Genomic DNA, 24,861 nt, shown 5'->3' on the forward strand with positions numbered 1-24,861 from the left:
GTGCTGTCACATGAAAAGATGTAAGAAAATATTTACAAAAATGTGAGGGGTGTACTCACTTGTGAGTTACTGTATATCACAAAACAAATACAAAAAAATTCTGAAATGTATTAGAGCCAGCATGGCAGATGCTAAAGCATTTGGGTTTTTAAACACAGGTGTTAAACACATTTTTTCAAGCCTATTTTTAGTCCATATCTTTTCAAAAATAATAATTATATATATATATATATATATATATATATATATATATATATATATATATATATATATATATATATATATATATATATATATATATATATATATATGCACCAGGACCCCCACACCTTTTTTTCCAGGGAACAGCGAAACCAATAGGGTGGAATTGAGATTCTATAAATAGCACCTGCACCCATACTGCTCTAACACAAAGCTATACATTAAGTGCATTCAGGAGGACCTCACCTGGAGCTAATATACTGTAGGAAGTAGTTAGTCTGCGCTGGAGCATCAGCACTCTGTGGGCCAGACTTTTCCCCATCAAGTGAATCATTTACTGCTCCAAGCTACGGGGAAGAAAAAAGTGGGTTTAATGTCTTAGTAAGCAGATGGTTATATTATAACGTAGAATTTAACTTTTCAGTAAACGTCAATTCATAAAAATAAATGTTGTTTAATTTGGTTAAAAAAAAAAAAAAAAAGGTGAAAATAAGGTTGAATGAACACTCCTTTAAAATATTTTATTAGAAAAGAAAAACAATAAACTTACTTTTACTCTGTCTCTAAGATTTTGCCCAAAAACAAACGACTGCTGCGAACTTTGCTCCCCTCGCTCTACGCCCTCCGTGGCAAATTTACTAGCAGAAGATTCTGGCTGAGCCTCATTGGCCTAAAGTTGAGAATCAGCGTTAGTAAATTTATCACTCAGTAAATTCACGAGAGAGCAACTCTTTGCAAAAGGACACAAGATTCACATCGATATCTGCTCCAAAAGAGAACTTTGCTCCCCTCGCTCTACGCTCTCTGTGGCAAATTTACTAGCAGAAGATTCTGGCTGAGCCTCATTGGCCTAAAGTTGAGAATCAGCGTTAGTAAATTTATCACTCAGTAAATTCACGAGAGAGCAACTCTTTGCAAAAGGACACAAGATTCACATCGATATCTGCTCCAAAAGAGAACTTTGCTCCCCTCGCTCTACGCTCTCTGTGGCAAATTTACTAGCAGAAGATTCTGGCTGAGCCTCATTGGCCTAAAGATGAGAATCAGTGTTAGTAAATTTATCTCTCAGTAAATTCACGAGCAAGCAATGCTTTACAAAAGAGAACAAGATTCACATTGATGCCTGCTCCAAAGATCCAAACCAAATGTTTGCTGGAAAAACGGTCTCGTATACATGCATGTTCTCCCTACCAATATTCTAGGCGGACAATTAGCCAAGTATGCCACAGATAGGAGCGGCGTTGTGACCTGAAGGTCCAAGAGCTAGTCATCTCCTGGAGGGAGGAAAATTCAAGTTAGACTTACCGGTAACTTGTTTTCCTTGAGTCTTTCAGGACAGCACTTGAGAGAGTGACTCCTCCCCTTGCCAACAGGAAACACCTCTTCCACCAAACTTTAAAAGGAGGCTCCTTTCCACACATTGTCAGTAGTAGTAGAGAACCTCCGGCCCCAAACTGGAACACATAATCGAGATATGATTAGTCACAGTATATATATGAAAAAACAATAGGGCGGGATGCTGCTGTCCTGAAAGACTCAAGGAAAACAAGTTACCGGTAAGTCTAACTTGAATTTTCCCTTATCGTCTTTCAGGACAGCACTTGAGAGGATAATAGAGACTTACCCCCCTAGGGAGGGACCACAGCCTGCAGAACCTTTCTGCCAAAAGCCTGATCACCTGCTGATAGGAGATCCAGTCTGTAATGACGGACAAACGTTAAGTAGCTTGACCACGTAGCCGCCTTACAAATCTGATCTGGGGTGGCACCAGCTCTTTCTGCCCATGTAGTGGCCTGGGCTCTTGTTGAATGAGCCCTAATTCCCAGCGGGGAAGATAAACCCATTTGAGAATAGGCTACAGAAATAGCTGTCTTAAGCCATCTAGCCAATGATGCTTTTGATGCTTGTTGGCCTTTCTTGTTTCCAGAGAAAAGAACAAATAATGAATCTGAAACTCTAAACCCTCCTGTTACTTCCAAATACTGTAATAGGATACGTCTTACGTCTAAATTGTGAAACTGCTCTTCCTTTGCACCCGAAGGGTTAGCAGAAAAGGTTGGTAGAGTAATCTCTTGAGACCTGTTACTAAAGCTTGCCACTTTTGGCAAAAACCCCGGATCTACTTTAAGGACAACTCTATCAGGAAAAACTGACAAAAAAGGCTCTTTTACTGATAGGGCGTGCAGTTCACTAATCCTTCTTGCTGAAGTAATTGCGACCAGAAAAATAGTCTTCAAAGTTAAATTCTTTAGGGATATGGCCTGTAAAGGCTCAAATGGTTCTTTTGCCAGAGCCTGCAGAACCACCGAGAGATCCCAATTTGGGAAATGCTTCACCGGTACCGGTCTCGACCTGGAAAGTGCTTTGAAAAATCTCATGATCAGAGTTTCTGAAGATAAGGATCTCTCCAGATAAACTCCCAAGGCAGCCACCTGCACCTTAAGAGTGCTGACCGCCAGATTCTTGTCTGCACCCTTTTGCAAAAATTCCAGCACTGAAACTAGGTCTTTAACCCCCCTATGTTCGGAATGACAGAAAGAAACATATACTTTCCATACTTTGGCGTAAATATCCCTGGTTACCTTTTTCCTACTGGAAAGCAACGTAGCAGTTAAACGTTCTGAAAAGCCTTTGCTTCTCATTAATTGCTCCTCAGATACCAGGCAGTGAGCTTTAACCTGTCTACCCCTGGATGAAGCACTGGCCCCTGAATCAACAGATCCTGACTGAGCGGGAGATGCCAACATGGTTTGATTGCCAACTGCAGAATCGTGGAAAACCAAGCTCTCTTTGGCCAATATGGAGTAATCAAAATGACTGATACTCTCTCTTTCAGTATTTTCCTCAACACTAGAGGGATTAATCGCAATGGAGGAAAAGCATACCCCAGGTGAAAATCCCACGGATGTGCCAGAGCATCTATCCCCTGAGAGCAAATGTCTCTCTGAAGGGAGAAAAAATTCGGGAGCTGCGTGTTTTGTTTTGAAGCAAACAGATCTACCTGCGGAAGGCCCCAAACACTGGTGATTAATGCAAACACCTTCCTGTTCAGACTCCACTCTGATTCCTGAACTTTTTGTCGGCTCAGATAATCCGCTACTTCGTTCAATGTGCCTTTTAGATGGACTGCGGATAGAGATAGTAAGTGGTTCTCCGCCCACTCCAGAATCTCTACTGACAGTAAGTGAAGGGCCCTGCTTCTTGTGCCTCCCTGTTTGTTCAGGTAGGCTATGGCCGTGGCATTGTCTGACAAAATCTGGACATGGCAACCTATGAGGTTTTGAGAGAAGAAAGCTAATGCTAGGGCAACTGCCTTCAGCTCTCTCCAATTTGAGGATCTTTGGGCCTCGAACTGGGACCATGTTCCCTGCGCTAAGGCTTGACCCATGTGGGCCCCCCATCCCTGCAAACTGGCGTCTGTTGTGACCACTTTCCCGGTCGGAAAAGACCAAAGAAGACCTCTTTGCAGTACCACCTGACTTTTCCACCACCAAAGTGAACGTTTGACTCTGGTGGGAATCTTTACTTTTGTATCCAAACTCTCCGTCCTGTGGTTCCATGTCCTTAGAAGGAACCTCTGGAGAGTCCTGAAATGCAGCCTTGCCCATTGGATGGCTGGCATTGAAGAGGTTAATGTCCCCAGAGCCGACATAACCTTTCGGACTGAAATCAGTTGATTTGTTTGTAGTGCCGTTATTACCCTTTGGACCTTGATCTTTTTCTCTTCTGGGAGAAAAATCTTTTGCTCCACTGAATCTATCAAATAACCCAGAAACAGTACTTGCTGAGCTGGGATGAAATTTGATTTTTGAACATTCACTATCCACCCTAGTGACTCCAAATGACTGCGGGATTTGTTCAAATCCTCCTGCAACTTTTCCCTGGATGGGGCAAAAAAGAGGAGGTCGTCCAGATATGGAATTACCGCAATCCCCTGGAGTCGAAGAGGGGCGAGAGCTTCCGCCATTATCTTCGTAAAAATACGAGGAGCTGACGACAGGCCGAAGGGAAGGGCCCTGAACTGAAGATGTATAATCTCCTTGCCCATATTCACCGCAAACCTCAGGAACTTCTGGGACTGAGGTGCTACAGGAATATGAAGGTAAGCATCCCTCAGATCGATTGATGCCATAAAACAATCTTTTGTCAGAATGTTTCTGACCGTGAAAATTGAGTCCATACAAAACTTTTTGTATAGGACTGACTTGTTCAGGGGTTTTAGGTTGAGGATAAGACGGAAGTTTCCGGATGGTTTTCTTATCAGAAAGATGTGTGAATAGAAACCCTGACCCTGTTCTTCTGGGGATACTGGTATCACTACCCTCTGGTGCCTCAGATCCTTTAAAAGGTTCTTCATGGCCAGAGCCTTTGTTAGATCCCTTGGTAGGTTTGTTACAAAGAATCTTTCTGGCGGGCGATCCGAAAACTCTATCCTGTAACCTTGGGACAGCATGTCCAAAATATATAGACTTTCCGTCATGCTGGCCCAAAGGGGAAGGAAACTTTGAAGCCTTCCCCCCACTGGTACGCACAAGTCATTGTGCTTTACCGGAGGCTGCAGGAGGATGGAAAAGGACATTTCCTTTGCCTTTACCCTTCTGCAATGCCCAATTTTTTCTTTTCTCCTGGGGTTTGGTTTGTTCTTGAGCCCTTTGGGAACGAAAAAACCGTTTAACTGGCTGCTTTTTCTTTTTGATGGGAAAAGACTTCTTTTTATCAGCAGTTCTATCTAGAACCGCATCTAAATCAGGTCCAAAAAGCAAGTCACCCAGGAACGGTATCCCACACAGCTTGTTTTTGGATGCCGCATCCCCTGGCCAAGTTTTCAACCACAGAGCCCTTCTGGCTGAGTTGGCTAGGGCAGCAGATCTAGCTGTCATTTTAATTGATTCCGCTGAAGCATCCGATATAAATGCGACAGCGGCAGACAGAGTTGAAAATGAATCCAAAATTTCTTGTTTTGGTGAGTCTGCTGAGATATGGGCCTTAAGTTGCTCTAACCAGAACTCCATATTTCTGGATACCACTGTAGTTGCCATAGTAGGTTTAAGATTTCCCATGATGGATTGCCAAGCCCTCTTTAGTAGCTGGTCCATCCTTTTATCCATGGGCTCGCTAAGCCCTGCATACATTTTATCATGCAGAGATAACTCCTTTCTTTCCTCCTCCAGACCCAGTGTGGTATAGATTGCTTTTAACAGGCCATCTACCTGTTCTAAAGACAATTTAAATCTTGAAGGTAAATTTTCTCCTTCCTCACCCTCATCAGAATCCTCAGATTGAGAGGGGGAATGTCCCTCTGGGGTAGGAGATGCCTCAGTCTCCATCACCGGGACTATAAGTGAGCCTTGGGAGGACTGTGAGGTAGTAGGCTGACTCAGGGATGGGTTTGCTAGGGAAGAGCGAAATGATTGAATAGTCGCATCAAGTTCCTTTTTAACTGATGCAATCAAGTCGCTGCAAGCGGAAGAAGCTTCTTCTTTAACTAGCAAATCAATACAAGCTTGACATAACGTCTTCTTCCATCCTTCAGGTAGCTTGGATTTACATGAAGGACATTTTCTTTTTGTCACTGGATCAGAGCTCTTGGCCTGCCATGAGACAAAAGAAGAAACCATCCCAGTGAGACAACCTGTCCTATACCCAAGGATGCTCACCACAGGTGCACAGTAAGAGTTAACTGCTTTATGTGCCCAGACAGGCCCCTGCCACCGGGGGGGGGGGGGGGGAGATAGAGAGAGAGAGACCCCACAGTACAGGGAAGACAGTATACAACTGCACCTTACCTGGGCCTTGCTGGTGCCTGTGCCTGTCCCACTCGCTGCCGCCATCGATTCCATCGAGGAGCGCTTGCTGTGTTTGTGTGGCTAAACGCCGGTTCCGGACTCCAATAGCGCCAGTGCGCCGGACCAGAACCGCTAAATAAGCACCAGCCCCGTTCCTCCCCTTTCCCTCTGCGATTTCCGGCGGAAATGACGCCGCACGCCTGTTCCGTGGGCGCCGCCCCCTCCGGATGCCTCACTTCCGGCGGATGGAGCCCCGCTGCCATCCCCAATATGGCGGCGGTGCAATGAGCAACAGGCGGTGGACCTGAGAAAAAAATATAGTAAACGGCCACCGCCTGTCTTGCCGCCGCCTAGGAGCGATGCCCACGACAGTCGGACTCACCCTGAGCCCATATGAAGAGGGAGAGGGAGCCCAGCCAGCAGCACTTCACCTCAGCTGTGGAATGGGAGGAACAGCTCTCATGAGGTAAAAGGTGTTTGATGAAAAAAAAAAAACCAGGAAACCTGAGCTCCCAGGACAGCACCTGAGAGCCCTGACTTCCCCACGAAGTGTTCCCTCCGGAGGAAACACAAAAACTGACAATGTGTGGAAAGGAGCCTCCTTTTAAAGTTTGGTGGAAGAGGTGTTTCCTGTTGGCAAGGGGAGGAGTCACTCTCTCAAGTGCTGTCCTGAAAGACGATAAGGGAAAATTCCAGCTTGGGTTGTGTCCGTGATTAGACCCAAATACCCCAGACGATGTGGGGGCTGGAAAGCAGACTTTGGTAAATTGATTATTCAGCCGAATGTTTGAGGAGTTGGATAGGGTTATATGGCAATGCACTAGGGGCTAAGCAAACGTTACTGCCAGTGTCCAGTCACCTGAAGGTAGAGCATATAACCCATGGTCTAGGAATATGAATCCTGTACTGTGCAATTAAATTTTATGGTAAAACAAAAATCCTATATATTTAACTCCTGGTGTCCCTTCAATGAACTTCTAGAAATTAGATACTATTGGGTTATATCACCACCTACAGGAGAATTTGAACACAAGCAGCCCAGTATAACTTCTCCCACTCTCAAGCAAGCCTCATTTTTGTGAAAAGCAGTACATAAAAGTACACGAAGAGCATCATAGATACAGAGGGACCTGCGTCTCTCACTGAAGTCCAAGAAACAGATTTTGTGGAAAGTACCAGGTACCCGTTCTCATTGCCAGTGGAAGTTCGCCTCTCTCCCCAGCCTCTTAAGACATGTCACAGGTCCCGGGAGACTATGGGACCATTCACGGCTCACGCATGTACAATGGGCAACCAGCTGTGAAGCTGCAAGGATTCACAGGCAGCTGCCCACAGTTAGGATGATGGCGCCTTACCCAAAAGCTGGCAAAGAGTCGGGTCAAGCAAGGACATCCCTGGATCCTGGGACATGAAGTGTGTGTTTAAAAGTCGGCAGCTGCGGCATTTGTAGTTGCTGATTTTTAGCCTAGGTTCACACTGTTGCGGGATTGAAATCATGCAAGTTCAGCTGAACTCGCACAATTTCATACTAGCATGTCAGTCCGACTTCAGGGGCTATTTCAGAGACATCTGTGCGGGTTCCTGCATAGATGTCTTTTGAATTTGCACCCGAAGTCGCCAAAAGTAGTACAGAAACTACTTTTGGGAATCAGTGTGGCACCTCAGCATCACACAGATTCGGATGGTGCTATGACCAGCAATAGCCGCCAATTTGACATGTCAAATCGCATCAATGTAAACCTGAGCTTATGCTAGTTTCACACCTATGCGTGTGGCTGCGGGAATCACATTCTGAATGGCACCCAAAAACGCAGCATGTTTCCGATGCAGGAACCGCAGGGAAAGCAAAATGACCATGCGCTTTCCCTGTGGGCACCTTTTTCTGTGGGTTTCAAGGTGGTCTTGAAACTACTTTGTAAGATGGTTTTTCAGACTTTCACCTTAGTTGGTGTACACTGGTCCAACAAGCGCTCCGACGTCCAGAGCACAAGTCGCATGACATGTCAGAATCAATGGTTCCCTATGAGATCTGGCTTAACTGGTCCAACTTTGAAAAGGCTTCCTGCTCTACTTTGGTCCGACTTGGGCGTTATTTCAGCCCATTGATTTGAATGTAAGTCAGACTCATCATCTTAACTGATCCAACTTGTGGCATTGGATTTGTGCTCTGAGGATCTTGAGGGGGAACTTCTTGCCAAAATTGGGGAAAAAACAGCGTGGGGTCGCCCCCAGATCTAAACCAGGCCCTTTGAGTCTGGTATGGATCTTGAAGGGGGAACCACGCCAAAATAAGAAAATAAAACGGCCTGGGTCCCCCTCAAAGACCATACCAGAACATTCGATCTTGTATAGATTTTAACAGGTACTCCCACGTCAAAATTTAAAATAAAAACCCAGCTTGCCCCCCCCCCCCCCAATCCATACCAGAGCATTATCCGAGCATGCAGCCTGGTAGGTCAGGAAAAGGGGATGGGGGGGGCGACGAGCCTCCTGGACCATACCAGAATCGGGAAGAGGCCCCCTGCCCCAAAGCACCCACCCCCCTCATGTTGAGGGCATGTGGCCTGGAATGGTCTGGGGGGGGGGGGGGGGGGGGCGCCTCACTCGTCCCATAAGGGTCTGGTATGGATTTTGGGGGGTACCCCACGCTGTGTGTTTTGTTTTGTTTGGCGCGGGGTTCCCCCCCAAGATTTTTTTGTTTTACCTGTAGGCCATTTGGGTCCACTCGGAAAACTGGCTCCAAAAACATAAGCTAGGACACCAAAACCATTGGGTCGCTCACTCCCACCATTGCAGGAAAGGAAGTCTGTCTTTCTAATGAAAGCAGTGGCTCCAAGGTAGACAACCACAGCACAAATTACATCCAGGCAATGGAGGACGATGTCCTTCTGTTGAACTGGGGCTGCACAGATAGCAGAATGATTTCCTGGTTAAGGCTATGTTCACACTATTCCAACACGGAAGTTGCATGACTTCTGATCCGACTTTCCCCTGCAACTTCAGGTCTGACTTCAATGAACGGAATCCAATTTTAAGTATGGTATACATCTTGGGGGGGGGGGGGGGTGGACCCTTCGCCAAAAAAAAAAAAAAAAAACTAAAAAAACAAAAAAAAAAACAAACAAAAACAAAACAAACCTTAGTTAGACTTACCGGTGAAGGTATTTCTACGAGCCTTTCAGGACAGCACCTTGGAGAGAGCGCAGCTCCACCTCTTAGACAGGAAACACTGCGTGACAACGCCCCTTTAAAAAGCAGCTGCTTCCACCATGCTGTCAGTTGTTACCGAGAAATCCTCCGACATGCTGGAAAATATAATCAGACAATTACCAGGTCCTATAATTATACTTTACATATGATAACCAAGGGAGGGAAGTAGGCTGCTGTCCTGAAAGGCTCGTAGAAATACCGTCACCGGTAAGTCTAACTAAGGTTTTCTCCCTTCGCCTTTCAGGACAGCACCTTGGAGAGGATAACCGAGAAACTTACTTCATGGTGGGACTACTGCCTGCAAAACCTTCCTACCAAATGATTGGTCCGAGGCTGATAGTAGATCCAAACGGTAGTGCCTTATGAAGGTCGAAAAACTGGACCATGTGGCAGCCTTGCAGATTTGCTCAGGAGATGCCCCGGCCCTTTCTGCCCATGATGCCGCCACTGCTCGAGTAGAATGAGGTAATACCCCTTCCGGAGGTTCCAGACCCAAAGATTTGTATGCCTCTTTAATGGCTTGCTTTAACCATCTTCCGAGGGTGCTCTTGGAAGCTTTACCTCCTTTGTGAGTACCTTCCATTAAAAGAAAGAGTGAAGATGACTTTCTGATTTCCTTTGTTCTTTCCAGATATTTAAGCAGACACCTCCTGATATCAAGAGTATGGAAAGCTTCTTCTCCTGCCCCCGAAGGTAAAGGACAAAAAGTAGGGAGAATGATTTCCTGTGTACGGTGAAAAACTGAAGCCACCTTTGGTAGAAATGCTGGATCCGTCCTTAAGACTACCCTATCCTGTAGACATCTCAAAGGGCTCTTTAATTGAAAGGGCTTGTAACTCACTAATTCTACGTGCGGAAGTTACTGCTACCAGTAAAATAGTCTTTAACGTCAAGAAACTTAATGATGCTTCTTCTATGAGTTCAAACGGTGCCTTAGTTAGTCCCTGAAGAACTAAAGATAAATCCCATTTGGGAAAACTAACAACAGGTCTAGGCTTTACTTTTGCCATTGCTCTAAAAAAAAATCTGATTATTAAAAAGGTTCCCCTGACAGGGTTCTTTCCAAAAAAACTGATAAAGCAGCTACCTGCGTCTTGAGCGTACTTGCTGCTAACCCCTTCTCCAATCCCTCTTGAAGAAATTCCAAAACTGAAAATGTGGTACGAAAATCAAAGTTTTTACTGGAACACCAAGAATTATAGATCTTCCAGACTTTAAAGTAAATGTCTCTCGTCACTTTTTTTCTACTTGCAAGAAGGGTAGAAATAAGCTTCTCTGATAAACCCTTCTGTCTTAAGATTTGTTCTTCAGAAACCAAGCTGTTAGTTTGAGATAAGCTGGATCTGGATGGAAAATTTGGCCCTGACTCAACAGATCTGCCCTGATTGGTAATCTCCAAGCAGGTTTCACTGAGAGGTTCATCAAGGTTGAAAACCAGGGTCTTTTCGGCCAATAAGGAGCTATTAATATTAGCTCCGTGGACTCCAATCTGAATTTGGCCAACACCCTTGGTATCAGTTGAAACGGGGGAAAAGCGTAGGACAGATGGAAGTCCCATTTGTAAGCCAACGCATCTACACCGAGAGCTTGATCCTGTCTCTGAAGAGAGAAGAAGACTGGTATTTTTACATTTTCCTGTTCTGCAAAGAGGTCCACTTGGGTATAACCCCAACTCCTGGAAATTGTTTCGAATAATTCCTGTTTGAGAGACCACTCTGCTTCCCTTATTTCTTTCCTGCTGAGGAGATCTGCTAAAGTGTTTTCCGTCCCCTTCAGATGGACTGCTGATAGAGAGGCCACATTGTTCTCTGCCCATCTTAGGATCTGATGAGCTAGACCTATTAGGGTTTTGCTTTTTGTGCCCCCTTGCTTTGTTAAATATAATACTGCCGTCATATTGTCTGACAATATTTGGACATGTTGATTCACTAGAAATTCCAGGAGGGAGAGGAGGCTTAGGTGAACAGCCTTTAACTCTCTCCAATTTGAAGATCTTCTCGCTTCTGTTTTGGTCCAAACTCCCTGAATCGTTTTTTCTTCCAAATGAGCTCCCCATCCCCATGCGCTGGCATCTGTAGTCAGCCTTCTGGTTACCGGAAAGACCCAAGGAAGCCCTTTTGAAATGTTTCCTTGGTTCCTCCACCACCAGAGCGATCTTTTTGCTCTTGCCCCATGTTGAATTTCTTCTCCAGAGGTTCCTGGTATGACCAATTCATCAGTATATCCGATTGCAGAGGACGGGCATGCAACCTGGCCCACTGTACCGAAGGAATTGCCACTGTCAACAGTCCCAGAGCAGACATGGCTTGTCTTACAGAGATCTCTGCGTTGGGTTGAAGTGTTTTCAGGGTCAACTGCATCTTCTCTATTTTCTCCTGGGGTAGAAAAATTCTCTGTTCTATAGAGTCTATTTCGTACCCCAGAAACCTTACCCTTTGAGATGGTATTAAGATTGACTTCTGAAGATTGAAAAGCCATCCCAAACTTCTTAGATGTGTTTGAACTGTCTGTAGGTTGACCTCTACTTGACCCTTTGAGTCTGCAAACAGTAGCAGGTCATCCAAATAGGGTACTATTGAAATCCCCTTCAGCCTCAGGGGCTCCAAAGATTTCGCCATCACTTTTGTGAATACCCTGGGAGAGGCGGAAAGACCGAAAGGCAGAGCCCGAAACTGCAGGTGCCAAATCCCCCCCCAGACTGACTGCGAGACGCAGGAACCTTTGTGATGGGGGCGCTATTGGTATATGGAGATAGGCATCTCTCAAATCGATGGAAGCCATATGACATTTGGGGGTTAGCAAGTTCCTCACTGAGAAAATCGTATCCATCCTGAATTTTTTGTATTTTATGGATCGATTTAGAACCTTCAAATTGAGAATCAGGCGGAACTTTCCTGATGGCTTTTTGACCAGAAAAATGTGGGAGTAAAACCCCTTCCCCTCTTGATCTTTCGGAACCTGGGAAATGACCTTCTGTTGCATCAGTTCCTGTAACAGAGACTTCATGGCCAGAGCTTTTTCCCGATCCTTTGGCAGGTTTGTGATGTAAAACCGATTTGAGGGGCTTTGTGAGAATTCCAATTGATAACCCTTTTTGATTAACCCCAGAACAAAAGGACTCTTTGTTGTTTTTCCCAAATTGGTAAGAAGTCCTGTAGTCTCCCCCCTACTAGATGGTCATTGTTTTTTAGGGGTTTGTCCTGGGGTTCTAAAGAGTACCCCACCTCTACCCTCTTCCTCTCTGAGAAGACCAGCGTCTCTTCTGTGTGTGGTCCTTTTCCTTATCGGCTTGTCGAAAAGGACGAAAATTTTTCCTCTGCTGTTCCGTTTTCTTCTTCTGCGGGAAAGCTTTCTTTTTATCTGCCGTCCTGTCAAGGACAGTCTCCAGTTCTGGCCCAAACATCAGGTCTCCTGAAAAGGGAATTCCGCAGTTTTACTTTAGGAGCTGAATCCCCTGACCAGGTCTTTAGCCATAGTGCTCTTCTTGCTGAGTTAACAAGCGCAGAGGACCTGGCTGACATCCTGATAGATTCTGCAGAGGCACCTGCCATATATTTTACTGCCTTAAGCAGGGTAGGGAAGGACTCCAATAAGTCTTTTCTGGAGGTACCTGCAACTACATGATTTTTAAGTTGATCTAACCAACACTCCAGATTCCTAGCCACAACTGTAGCCACCATTGCTGGCTTAAGATTAGCTAGAGATGAGTCCCAGGCTTTCTTCAGTAGCCCATCTGCCCTCTTATCCATAGCATCTTTGAGAATACCCATGTCCTCAAAAGCTAAATCAGTTTTCCTAGATACTTGAAAAAAAGCAGCGTCTATCTTTGGTTTTTTATTCCACAACAGTTCCTCATTCTCCTCAAAAGGAAACCTCCTTTTGAGGGCTTTAGAAAAAAACTGTCCTTTCTCTGGATCCTTCCATTCCCCTTTAATAGTGTCTGTTAACACTTTATGCACAGGGAACACCCTGTGTTTAATTTCCTCCAGCCCCAGGTACATCTTGTCATGCACGGACAGCTGAGCTTTTTCTTCCTGGATCTCCAGGGTAGTATAAATTGCCTTGAGTAATTCATCCACCTTCTCAAGTAAAAGCTTATATCTAGAGGATCTTGACTCTTCTTCCACCTCCTCCTCCTCCTCAGAATCAATGGTTGAGGGTGGAATGCTTTCCCTTTCCTCCTCCGACTCACTTTCCACCTGTCTGGAAGTGGACTGAGGGAAACTGGAGTGAGAACTCTGTTCTTGGCTGGAACTCTGGCCGCGTTTCACAAGGGAACACACTGTCCCTAGGGCTAAGATAAGAGTTCTTTGCACTCTTGTGAGGATTCTTCTTTTACTAAATCCACAATGCAGGATTTGCACAGTGGTTTGGGCCAAGAGTCCCTTAAAGGATTTTTGCATGAGGGGCACTTTCTCCCTGTTCTCTCTGATTTGGCAGTAGCTTTCTGAAACAGAGAAACAAGAAAAAGCCAGGTCCTTAGAACTAAGGCTTCAGAGAAAAGTAGTACCTCCAGCCAACACCCTAAGTGCCCAGAGTCTCACTCCTTTGCTGAACTGCTAATGGAAAAATTTTACCCCATAGCAGACAGCAGCAGGCTTTGAACCATATAAAGATAAAAACACCCAGTGATATAAAAGGAAAGAGGTGCCACCGCACCTCTCCTATCTGGGCCTGGCCGGGAACCTGGGCGCCTGCATCCGCCATTGCTGCTGACGATTCCGCTGTCTCCATAGTGGAATCCGCAGCTGCTGCACTGTGTACTAGGCTCCAATTGCCAAACAAAAGGAAGTCCCGGCCAGAGGACCCGCCCCTTCCTCCTGCGTTCCAGCAGCAGGAACCAATCGCTGCTACGCCCCGCCGGAAGTCTCCGCCCACCGGAACTGGCATCATCCGCTGTCCGGGATTCGGTGCCGCCATGCAGAGGCCTGGCATGGACGCTCTTACTGAGCACAACCGCGGCCCCCCGAACACCCCGGGTGAAAAAACTTCCGGCAGACCATTACTCCTGTGAGCCGGAGAAGGAAGGGACCTCCGGAGCACCCCCCTCACGTGCGGGAAGGAGCTGGGCTGGTCTGAGTACCCAAACGTGGAGTTCCTGCCAAAACCCTCTCCTTGGAGAGAGCGCAGCCCCTCTGGTTCCCCAAGCAGTGCTTCCACCATGGCGGAGAAAACACTAAAACTGACGGCATGGTGGAAGCAGCTGCTTTTTAAAGGGGCGTTGTCACGCAGTGTTTCCTGTCTAAGAGGTGGAGCTGCGCTCTCTCCAAGGTGCTGTCCTGAAAGGCGAAGGGAGAAAAACACAGCGTGGGGTACCCCCCAAAATCAATACCAGACCCTTATGGGACGAGTGGGAGCCCCCCCAGGCCACATGCCCTCAACATGAGAGGGGTAGGTGCTTTGGGGCAGGGGGCCTCTTCCCGATTCTAGTATGGTCCAGGAGGCTCGTCGCCCCCCTCCCCCTTTCCTGACCTACCAGGCTGCATGCTCGGATAAGGCTCTGGTATGGATTTGGGGGGGCCAAGCTGGGTTTTTATTTTAAATTTTGGCGTGGGGGTACCCCGTAAAATCCATACCAGATCGAATGTTCTGGTATGGTCTTTGAGGGGGACCCACGCCGTTTTATTTTCTTATTTTGGCATGGTTCCCCTTCAAGATCCATACCAGACTCAAAGGGCCTGGTTTAGATCTGGGGGCGACCCCACGCTGTTTTGTCCCCAATTTTGGCAAGAAGTTCCCCCTCAAGATCCTCAGAGCACAAATCCCATGCCACAAGTTGGATCAGTTAAGATGATGAGTCTGATTTACATTCAAATCAATGGGCTGAAATAGCGCCCAAGTCGGACCAAAGTAGAGCAGGAAGCATTTTCAAAGATGGACCAGTTAAGCCAGATCTCATAGGGAACCATTGATTCTGACATGTCATGCGACTTGTGCTCTGGACGTCGGAGCGCATGTTGGACCAGTGTACACCGACTAAGGTGAAAGGCTGAAAAACCATCTTAGAAAGTAGTTTCAAGACCACCTTGTCCTTGTGCATAGGACTCAAAAAATTTCACAATAAGGCCGCCGTCTAAGACATACACCTCAGAGTTGACAATAAGAAATGCAACTTTGTGAGATGTGAGAGAGTGGAAATAGGAAAATCCCGATAGGTTAAAAAAAAAAAAAAAAAAAAAAAGTTGGTTTTTGAAGTGTCACAAATAAAAAAAACAAACTAAGGCATACTGGAAGCTGGAGAAGTTATACTGGGCTTGTCACAATAATTAGTTTGCCAGTGTCCAAATCCTCCTGTAGATAGCAGCATAACTTAATGGTTTCTGGATTCTTGTGTCCCAGAATGAATTAGAACATTGGGGTTAAATTTACTAAGAGTTAAATAACTGCAAATAAAATGCTGTAAAATAATGCATACACTAAGAATTTAGCGTTAAATAACAAATGCATTATTTTTTTTTAGATTGTTTAGGAATTACTGCATTTTCTCATACAGTAATTTATTGTGTGTGTCGGTGGTTAAGGGCCGTTTAAGGTAATTTCCTTGTAGCACTTTATATTATATGTTTATTTTTGTTTTGCAAAAAGCAATTTTTTAATCTAACATTTTTACAGTAATTTGTATTTGGAGGCATTGAAATTTGAACTACCTTCTCAAATTTAGGTCCCCTGATGCTTGGTGCCTTTATCATGTGGATCAGTTGCCTGAAGATAGCTGTGAAAAGGTTACTGAATCTTCTCTTTTTTTTTAAATAACAAACATATCATACTTACCTCCATTGTGCAGTTCGTTTTGCACAGAGTGGCCCTAAACCTCGTCTTCTAGGGTCCCTCGGCGGCACTCGTGGCTCCTCATGGCATCTGGAAACCTCCTAGGATAAGCCGTTGGCTCCTGCTGCTGTCAATCGAATCCAATTAAAAGCCGAGCGCGTCTCCGGCGGGGGAACGAATGGGCTCAGGTGAGTAAAACGTGGTGGGGGGGGGGGGGGGGGGGGGGGGGGGGGGCGCGGTTGCGCTGCTGAGTGACAGAAGTTTTTTCACCTTAATGCATAGGATGCATTAAGGTGAAAAAACACAAGGGTTTACAACACCTTTAAGCTGTGTTGTGCTCCTTTAACTAAATACATCATGCCATACATTCATAAATGTGTTTTTTTTTTAAATGTATGAAAGTGCTCTTTCCTAGATTGTTTTTTGGCCCAATTCTGTGCTGCTGCCTATGTTTTTATTGTGGAAACTAAAGAAAAATGGGATTTTTGTACTCACCGTAAAATCCTTTTCTCTCAAGTTCATTGACGGACACAGCTCCTTTAATTCTTGACCTTAGGGTTATCGCCACCTTCCAGGCGAGGACTAGGCAGAACATGTAACATGTAAAAACAGCAAGACTGCACAGCACCGCCCAGGGGGCGGTCCCTCTGGCTATAACCCTTCACCCTGCTTCCTGCAGCTCAGTTCGTCAAAAAGCAGTACAAACATAAATAGGAGGGGTGGGTGCTGTGTCCGTCAATGAACTTCAGAGAAAAGTATTTTACGGTGAGTACAAAAATCCCATTTTCTCTTTCGTTCATTGACGGCACAGCTCCTTTAATTCTTGACCTTAGGGACGTCCCCAAGCAGTGTAAAAAAAAAACGAGGGGTGGAAACAGCAAAACATAACTTCACCCATAACAAAAGGAACACCTCAACAGAGGAGTCCCCATCTGAAACGTCCGCCATAAAAACCAGCGGCCAACTAGTGCATCAAAAGATGCGTTTACGAACTTCTAACTTAAAGAGAGTGTAATTGCAACCTCACACAGCCGCCTGCAAAACCTTGCGGCCAAAGCAAGCATACGAAGATGCGCTTACCTCAACTATGTAGAATTTAGTGAAAGTGTGAACGGACGACTAAGTCGCTGCCTTACACACCTGGGAGACAGACGCTTGATGTCGGAAAGCCCAGGAGGTACCAATTGCTCTGGTGGAATAAGCCGTGACAGGAAAAGGGGGCACCAGCCCCTTTAAGGCATAGGCCTGAACCACGATCTGTCTGATCCACCGAGAAATGGTGGACGACGATACCGCCAGACCTTTTTTCGGACCAGCCACTGAGACAGACAGTCTGACTTCCGGAAGGGAGCCGTAGCAGACAGATACACCCGTAAAGCTCAGACCACGTCCAGGGAATGTAAGGCAACCTCTTTCGGGTGTGTCGGCTTAGGACATAAAGGATGGTAAAACGATTGTCCTCATTTAGATGGAATGCCTAAAACTACCTTAGGAAGGAAAGAAGGCTGCGGAGGACGTAGCACCGCCTTATCCTTGTGGATAACCAGGTAGGGAGACTTGCATGACAAGGCCGTCAATTCAGAAACCCTCCTGGCAGATGTAATAGCCACTAGAAAGACTACTTTCTGAGAAAGAGTTAACAAGGGAATCTCCCTAATGTTCTCAAACGGCGTTTTCTGAATCGTCGATAGCACCAGATTCAGATCCCACGGAGGTAGCGGTGGTCGAACCCCTTGCACAAAGTTACTCACCAATGAGTGAGATGCCAAGGGGCGTGGGAAAAAAAAAAAAAAAAAAAAAAGACAGCCAAGGCTGATATCTGTCCCTTGATGGTGCTTAAGGCAAGTTTCTGATCCACTCCTCGCTGCAAAAACAGCAGGATCCTGGAACCTGAATAAGTGCGCGGACGCCACCCCATCCCCTCACACATGGAGATGTAAGCCTTCCATGTACGATGATAAATCTTCCAAGAAGACGACTTCCGTGCCCTCAGCATAGTGGAAATTACCGACTCTGGCAGACCTCTGTCCTTTAGCACCTGGTTTTCAACAGCCATGCCATTAAAACCAGTGACGGTAAAGCAGGATGAAGTATCGGACCTTGCGATAGAAGGTCCTCTCGCAGTGGTAGCTGCCATGGAACATCCGCCACCAGTCGTACTAGGTCGGCATACCAAGGACGCCAAGGTCAATCTGGGGCAATCAGAATTACTAGAATCCCCTCGGCCTCTACTCGTGGTAGAAGTTTGAGGTGGGGGGTGGGGAGAGGCATAAATCAGCCGATAATGCCCCCATGGAGCCACCGACGCGTTCGCCCAGGGGTCTCTTGTCCTGGACACAAGCCTCTGCACTTTACGATTGAGCCGAGAGGCCAAGAGGTCCACATCTGGTGTGCCCCACCTTAGGCAAAGGAGCCAAAATACATCTGGATTAACGACCATTCCCCTGGGTCCAGCATCTGACGACTTAGGTAGTCTGCCTGCCAGTTTTCTACGCTCGGAATGTATATGGCTGACAGGGCCGGCACGTGCCACTCTGCCCACTGGAGGATGCGAGCGACCTCCCGTGCTGCAGCCGAGCTCCTCATTCCTCCTTGATGTTTGACATATGCCACCGCCTTGGCATTGTCCGACTGGATCCTTACCGGATGCCCCTGTAGCCTCGTGGACCATGTGGAGAGGCACCGTCTGATTGCCCGAAGCTCGAGCACATTGATCGGCAGTTGGGATTCTACCGACCAGAGGCCCTGGGCTGACTGTACGCCCAAAACTCCCCCCCAACCGGTCAGGCTGGCGTCCGTTGTGATCACCGTCCAATGGAGAGGGAGGAACGATCTCTCGGACCGAAGGGCCAGAGATCTCAGCCACCAGAGAAGGGAATCCCTGACTAACTGGCTCACCCAAATTTGACAATCCAGGGATAATGGAGATTTGTTCCATTTTGACAAAATCTCCTTCTGCAAGACAGAGTGTGAAATTGAGCGTACGGTACCGCTTTGAAACTGGCTACCATGAGGCCCATAACTCGCATGCAGAAGCGCAGCAACGACCACCTGCTGTTCACCAACAACTTCACGGCAGCTTGAAGAGTCTGCAGCTTGTCTGAAGGGAGAAAAACTCTCGCTTCTGAGGAGTCCAACAGTAAGCCCAGGTACTCCAGGCATTGAGTCGGCACTAACACAGACTTCTTTAGGTTCAGCACCCAACCAAACTCCCGGAGAGTCTGCATGGTGATTGCTACATCCTCCCTTAATTCTGAGGCGGAAGCTGCTCTCAGAAGGAGGTCGTCTAGGTAACCCACGATTGAGATCCCACGTTGCCTTAACATCGCCAGAATTGGAGCTAACACTTTGGTAAAGACTCGGGGTGCTGACGCCAGGCCAAAAGGGAGAGCCAAAAACTATTAGTGCTCTTCCCCGACTGCAAATCGAAGAAACCTTTGATGTCTGAGGCATATGGGTACATGTAAGTACGCGTCTTGGATATCCAGGGACGCCAGGAAGTCCCCCTGATGGAGTGCAGAGACCACGGAGCGAACTGATTTCATCCTGAACCCTTGCACTTTCACAAAGCTGTTGAGGGCCTTCAAGTCCAGGATTGGATGTACCCCTTCCTTTTTGGGGACTACAAACAGATTGGAGTAGAATCCCTGAAACCCTTCCAGCGTTGGTACAGGTACTATAACCCCGCGCAGCAGCAGGTCCCGTACTGCCCCGAATAGGGCTTCCCGACGAGCCAGAAGTAGAGGTAGGTTAGAGGGAAAAAAATCTGTTTGGTGGACAAGAAACAAACTAACTATCTTCTATCCCGATGAAACCAGTTCGCAGACCCACTGGTCGGACAGTAGAGTGGTTCACCAAGCTGCAAACTCCCTAAGGCGGCCCCCCCACCCGAGAGTTTAGCGGGGGCAAACCTTCATGTGGTAACATTTGTTCGCAAGCTTGTTTGGCTTGCGAAACCAGGGACGCTTTTGTCCTTTAGCAGGCGCCTTGTCGGACTGAGGAAAACGCTTACCTGCCGACCTGGGCAGGCGAAGAAAACGTTTGAGTGGAAAAGGAGAGCCCTTGCCTATGGCGTGGCTCCTTACCCTTCCTGGACTGTGGGAGCAATGTGCTCTTCCCACCGGTAACATTTTTAATAATGTCATCCAGCGAAGCTCCAAAAAGCCTCTCACCTTGGAAGGGCAAATCCATCAGTGCTTTTTTAGATGCCTGGTCCGCAGACCAGCATTTCAGCCAAATCAGGCGCCGTAGCACCACTGCTGATACTGACATACTTAAGGCCATGCACCAACTGGTCTGCTAGCTCTATGCAGACCGGAGGGAGAGACTGTTGCTTCTCCAATTCACGGTGCAACAACTTTGCCCATTCAGTTAGCGTCTGCGACATCAAAGCCGTGGCAAGCATGGGTCGTAACACTGACCCAACTACCGTAAACATGGACCGGGCCACTATTTATTTATTTAACCTGGAAACCAGGGGGCGGTGGGGGTCGACGACCGGAGGAGACATCCATTTTTTCAGGAGGTTCTCCACAAAGGGGTAACGTACCGCTATTCTTCTTGAGACTGGAGGAGACGTCCATTTTTTTTAGGAAGTTCTCCTCAAAGGGGCAACGCACCGCCATTCTTCTTGGGACTGAAAAGGCCTGCTGCGGACTTCCCCATTCCTTGTAGATCAGGGATCTTCAAACTGCGGCCCTCCAGCTGTTTGAACTACACATCCAATGGAGGCATTGTAAAACTCTGACATTCACAGACATGACTAGGCATGATGGGAATTGTAGTTCCTGAACAACTGGAGGGCCGTAGTTTGAGGACCCCTGTTGTAGATGAACTTATCAAAATAAGTCAAATACGGAAACACCTGAGGCATGCAGGCCGGTTTGCGGGACCCAAAAGGCACCGCCACCTCAGCAGAGGTTCCTGCTGCATCCTGTATTTTCAGGGCATCCCGCACCGATAAGTGCTCCTACTAGCGCTTTTTCCTGCGCTAACAGTCATTCTCACCGTCCAAACGGCCCTGGTCCGCATCCTCTGACACGTCAGAACAGGGGCCGCCAGTCATCGCGGGACCCGAGTCAGAACTCTCCCCAGAAGACCGGGGGGGGGGGGGGGGGGGGGGGGCGTTTTTTACCCCCTTTACGCCAGCACGCCGCTTCCACCCTGGCAACAAAGGTCTCGAGGACCGCCGACAAAGCGTCCATAGGCACCGCATAATTTGCAGGTGAGCCAGTTGCAATAGCAGGGATGTCTGGGGAAGAAGCGCCAGCTGACCCTCACTCGCCTGCCACATCTTAGGGACTTAAGACAAGGTACACAAATCCCACCCTTATAGCTGCTCACAGACTGAGGGGCCCCTCCGCAGGATTCACCACCCTGACCGAGTGCTGCGCGCTCTGCCCTGTTTCAGTCACAAAGTGCTCAGAGAGAAAATCGCGATGTTCTGAGGTACACAGACCCAGCACTAGAGGTAGAAACGTGCTGAGGCTACAAGAAAATGGCCGCCAGCCGTCCTCAGTACAAAAATCACCAAGAAAATGGCCACGAACCTTCCAGAAAATGGCTAACAGCCATACATTGCATAGGACTACAGGAAAATGGCCGCTGCCTCAGCGGCCTTTCCTGAGGTAAATTTACTCAGGCGCCTCACAGCGCAGAAAAAAGGGGCAGAAAAGCGGGGCAGAAAAGCGAAATCGGACCCTAACAGCCAGCACAGCCCTGCCAAGACTCGGAGCCCCCCCGGCCTAGGTACATACACCGCACCTCATGCTCAGTCACACAGCGGCCCCAGCAGGGGGAGGAGGGAAAGAGGGATAGGGAGAGTGGAAAGGGAGAGTGAGAGACCCCCTAGTCGACTTTCCAGGGAATGCCCAGCTGCTCTATCCTGCCGAGGCAGGGAAAGCCGTACTTACCTTTCCCTGTCGGGACTGCTGGACACATTCCACCACAGACTCATCACCTGAGCAGTACGGGGTGGCTGCTGGCCACGGCACACTGTGACACGGACAGTAGTAGCCCGGTCATATGTGTGCCTCGGAGCATATAGCTCACCGGCCATCCCTGGAGCAGAAGGGGCATGTTGTGGCCGACCCAGCGCATAGCTAGGGTCTGCTCACGCTCGATGGCTAGGCTGGGGAGACTACCAGGATCTATATTATCCAGCCTGTCACCCAGCCGGCAATTGATAGTAGATGACAGGATCAAAAATTGTAGGAAAAAAAACATGAAAAAAAAAAAAAAAAAAAAAAATGAAAAAAAATCCCAATGGCCTCCTCAGGGAGCCAGTTCCTTCTACACTAGGCAGAAAAAAAAACTGAGCTGCAGGAAGCAGGGTGAGGGGTTATAGCCAGAGGGACCACCCCCTGGGCGGTGCTGTGCAGTCTTGCTGTTTTTACATGTGTTACATGTTCTGCCTAGTCCTCTCCTGGTTTACCGCAAAATTATTATTATTTTTTTTAAATGAATTGGGATTTACCACATGCAATAATTTATGCAAATGAGTAATATGATACCCCTACTGCACTCAATAAAGCTTAGTGAATTGACCCCATTGTCCTATTCGGGTCTGTTTTTCAAAGTAATTATGATTGTTTCTGCACTGCACTAAGCTAAAAATGTATACATTGACAGCCACAAGTCTTGCTACTGTATGGCTAGTTTTAAAAGCACATTTGTTAAAAAAAAAAAAACAAACAGTCACATTAGTTATTGTGATAAATAAAACATATTGTGAAACAATCATGAAAAAAGCATATGCTCACAATTCAAAATAAAGACAACTTACTTTATCAGAGGTAAGTGTTGGGGCAGCTGCACTTAAAATAGGTTTATTTGGGGATGATACACACGGCTCAGAGGACACACTGATGCCATTTGTCCCACTGTTGAAAACTGTAGAACATAAGAATATCCGTGAGATATTTCAATTCATTCCAGAGTAGTAGATGTTAGACAACACTCATACTAACACTGTGGTGAGAAAGCCTTCGGCTGTGGGGCCTGTAACACTGCTGGACGTAGCACACTGCGTTGCTGTTCCTTAGGTTTCTGGCTAGGGAGTCCTAAAATGTGGAAAGCAAGATGTTAAAAAAAAAAAAAAAAAAATTCCATATAGTGATAATCAAAATAGCAATTAATTGCACCTAGCATTAAAATGCACTTTAAGTCACAGAAACATATTTAGGCAGATAGGTGCTGTAATGGCTTGATTTCCATAAGCTTACCTCTACCTGTTGAAGCAGTTGTGCAGTGTGCCCAAATATGACTTAGCAGTTCAATAGACACCAGAGTTGAGTCTGACCATGCTTCCCAGTGGACGGTCATCTAACAGACCTGGTCAGACACATTCACTCTCCATCAGCACTATAAAAGTTTGTGTGAGGAAGAAGCTCTAGATGGGTAGTGTTGCTGTTCATCATCTAAAATTATCTAAAACTCTAAATATCTCTCTCGAAAAATATAAAATGGTGAATGACTTCAAAACAGACTTTCCAAACATTCCACTGAAAAAGAAAACTAATTTGTTAAGCGAGATTAAAGATCCTGAGGGACGATATATTATACTTGTGGGTCTATTACAAGATGTAGAAACCACTATTGTTTCTTACTATGCCCCAAATAGTAACCCAAACCCCCTTTTTTTCCACATTTGTTCCAAGTAATACGTACTCACTGCAAAGGCACGCTACTTCTGTGTGGCCACTCTAACCTAGTGTTACAGCCTCACCTAGACAAATCTCCTTATGCTCCTGAGCAATACTCTCCCTCCATACGATTTCGGAAACTACTTCAACAAGTTCTTTACTTGACACCTGGCGAGAATGTAACCCTTCTAAGAAAAACTATACATTTTACTCTTACTCTCACAAGTCCTTTTCTAGGATTGATCATATCTTTGTATCGGTTGCATCCTCCCCAATCTTGCTCAGCTCTACCATAGAACCTATCACCTGGTCGGCCCACTGTGCAGTAATTACCACAATCTCCTCCCTGATCCCACAATCCAGAGATCGCACTTGGTGCATTAATGAAGCGCATCTCACAAATCAGTCGTACTGTTTAGATATCCAAATTGCCCTGAAGGATTATCTACTACATAACTCCACCCCTGGTGTCTCTCCGGTTCTACTGTGGGAGGCACACAAACCGGTAATCCGGGGTACGTGTATTTCAGTATCTACTCATTTTAAATCGCGACAAAAAGCTACAACTGACCCAGCTGGAATCGGATTTCCACCATTGCTTCCTCCAATTCCAGTCATCCCCTACTGAACCCCATAGAATAGCATTGGAGAAGGCCAAAATCGAATTGGACCTGGCGTTGGCCGAATCGGCTGATAAGGCCATACGCAGATCCAATCATACTATTTATACTAAAGCAAACAAACCTGATACCTTTCTGGCGATACGCCTCCGTCGCCCGGAATGAGTTCACATCCCTATTAGACTCCGCATAGATAAAAATATTCACACTAGCAACCCTGTTAAATGCTTGCTGAGCTCTATAAAGCTAAATCATCTTTCCCACTTAGTCAGGCTGAGGCACTATTTCAAGATATCCCAATACCCACATTGTCGAGGGCTAATCGTGAGTTTCTGGTGAGCCCCGTCACGGCAGAAGAGGTCCTCTTAGCTATCAAAACACTTAAACGACTTGGTCCTGATGGCCTCTCCTGCACTAACTTTAAAAAATTTGCTTCTATTTTAGCTCCACTTCTTTCGAATTTCTTCAATGCTTTACTACATCACTCCTTTGGCTGATACACGTTGACAGCTATAATAGCCATGATACCCAAGCCCAACACAGATAATTCCCTTTGGTCCAACTTTAGGCCTATTTCTCTACTTAATCTGGACATTAAGATTCTAGCTAAAATTATGGCACTACGTCTTAACC

General features: G+C 46.6%; 1 protein-coding gene across 2 annotated transcripts in view; it reads right to left on the minus strand.

The window, feature by feature from the left end:
* Nucleotides 1–24,861, minus strand: part of RANBP3 (RAN binding protein 3) — a 114,733-nt gene that overhangs the window by 34,747 nt on the left and 55,125 nt on the right. Inside the window, exons 7-10 of one of the 2 annotated variants that reach the window (XM_073598985.1) lie at nt 22,934–23,026; nt 22,750–22,856; nt 752–871; nt 448–548 (exon numbers count right to left, since the gene is read on the minus strand). In XM_073598985.1, the coding sequence (XP_073455086.1) occupies nt 448–548; nt 752–871; nt 22,750–22,856; nt 22,934–23,026 (421 nt within the window). The remainder of the gene's footprint in view (nt 1–447; nt 549–751; nt 872–22,749; nt 22,857–22,933; nt 23,027–24,861) is intronic. The other variant, XM_073598993.1, reaches the window with a different exon arrangement.

The sequence above is a fragment of the Aquarana catesbeiana genome, linkage group LG01 (genome assembly GCF_042186555.1).
Source record: "Aquarana catesbeiana isolate 2022-GZ linkage group LG01, ASM4218655v1, whole genome shotgun sequence".
NCBI lineage: Eukaryota > Metazoa > Chordata > Amphibia > Anura > Ranidae > Aquarana > Aquarana catesbeiana.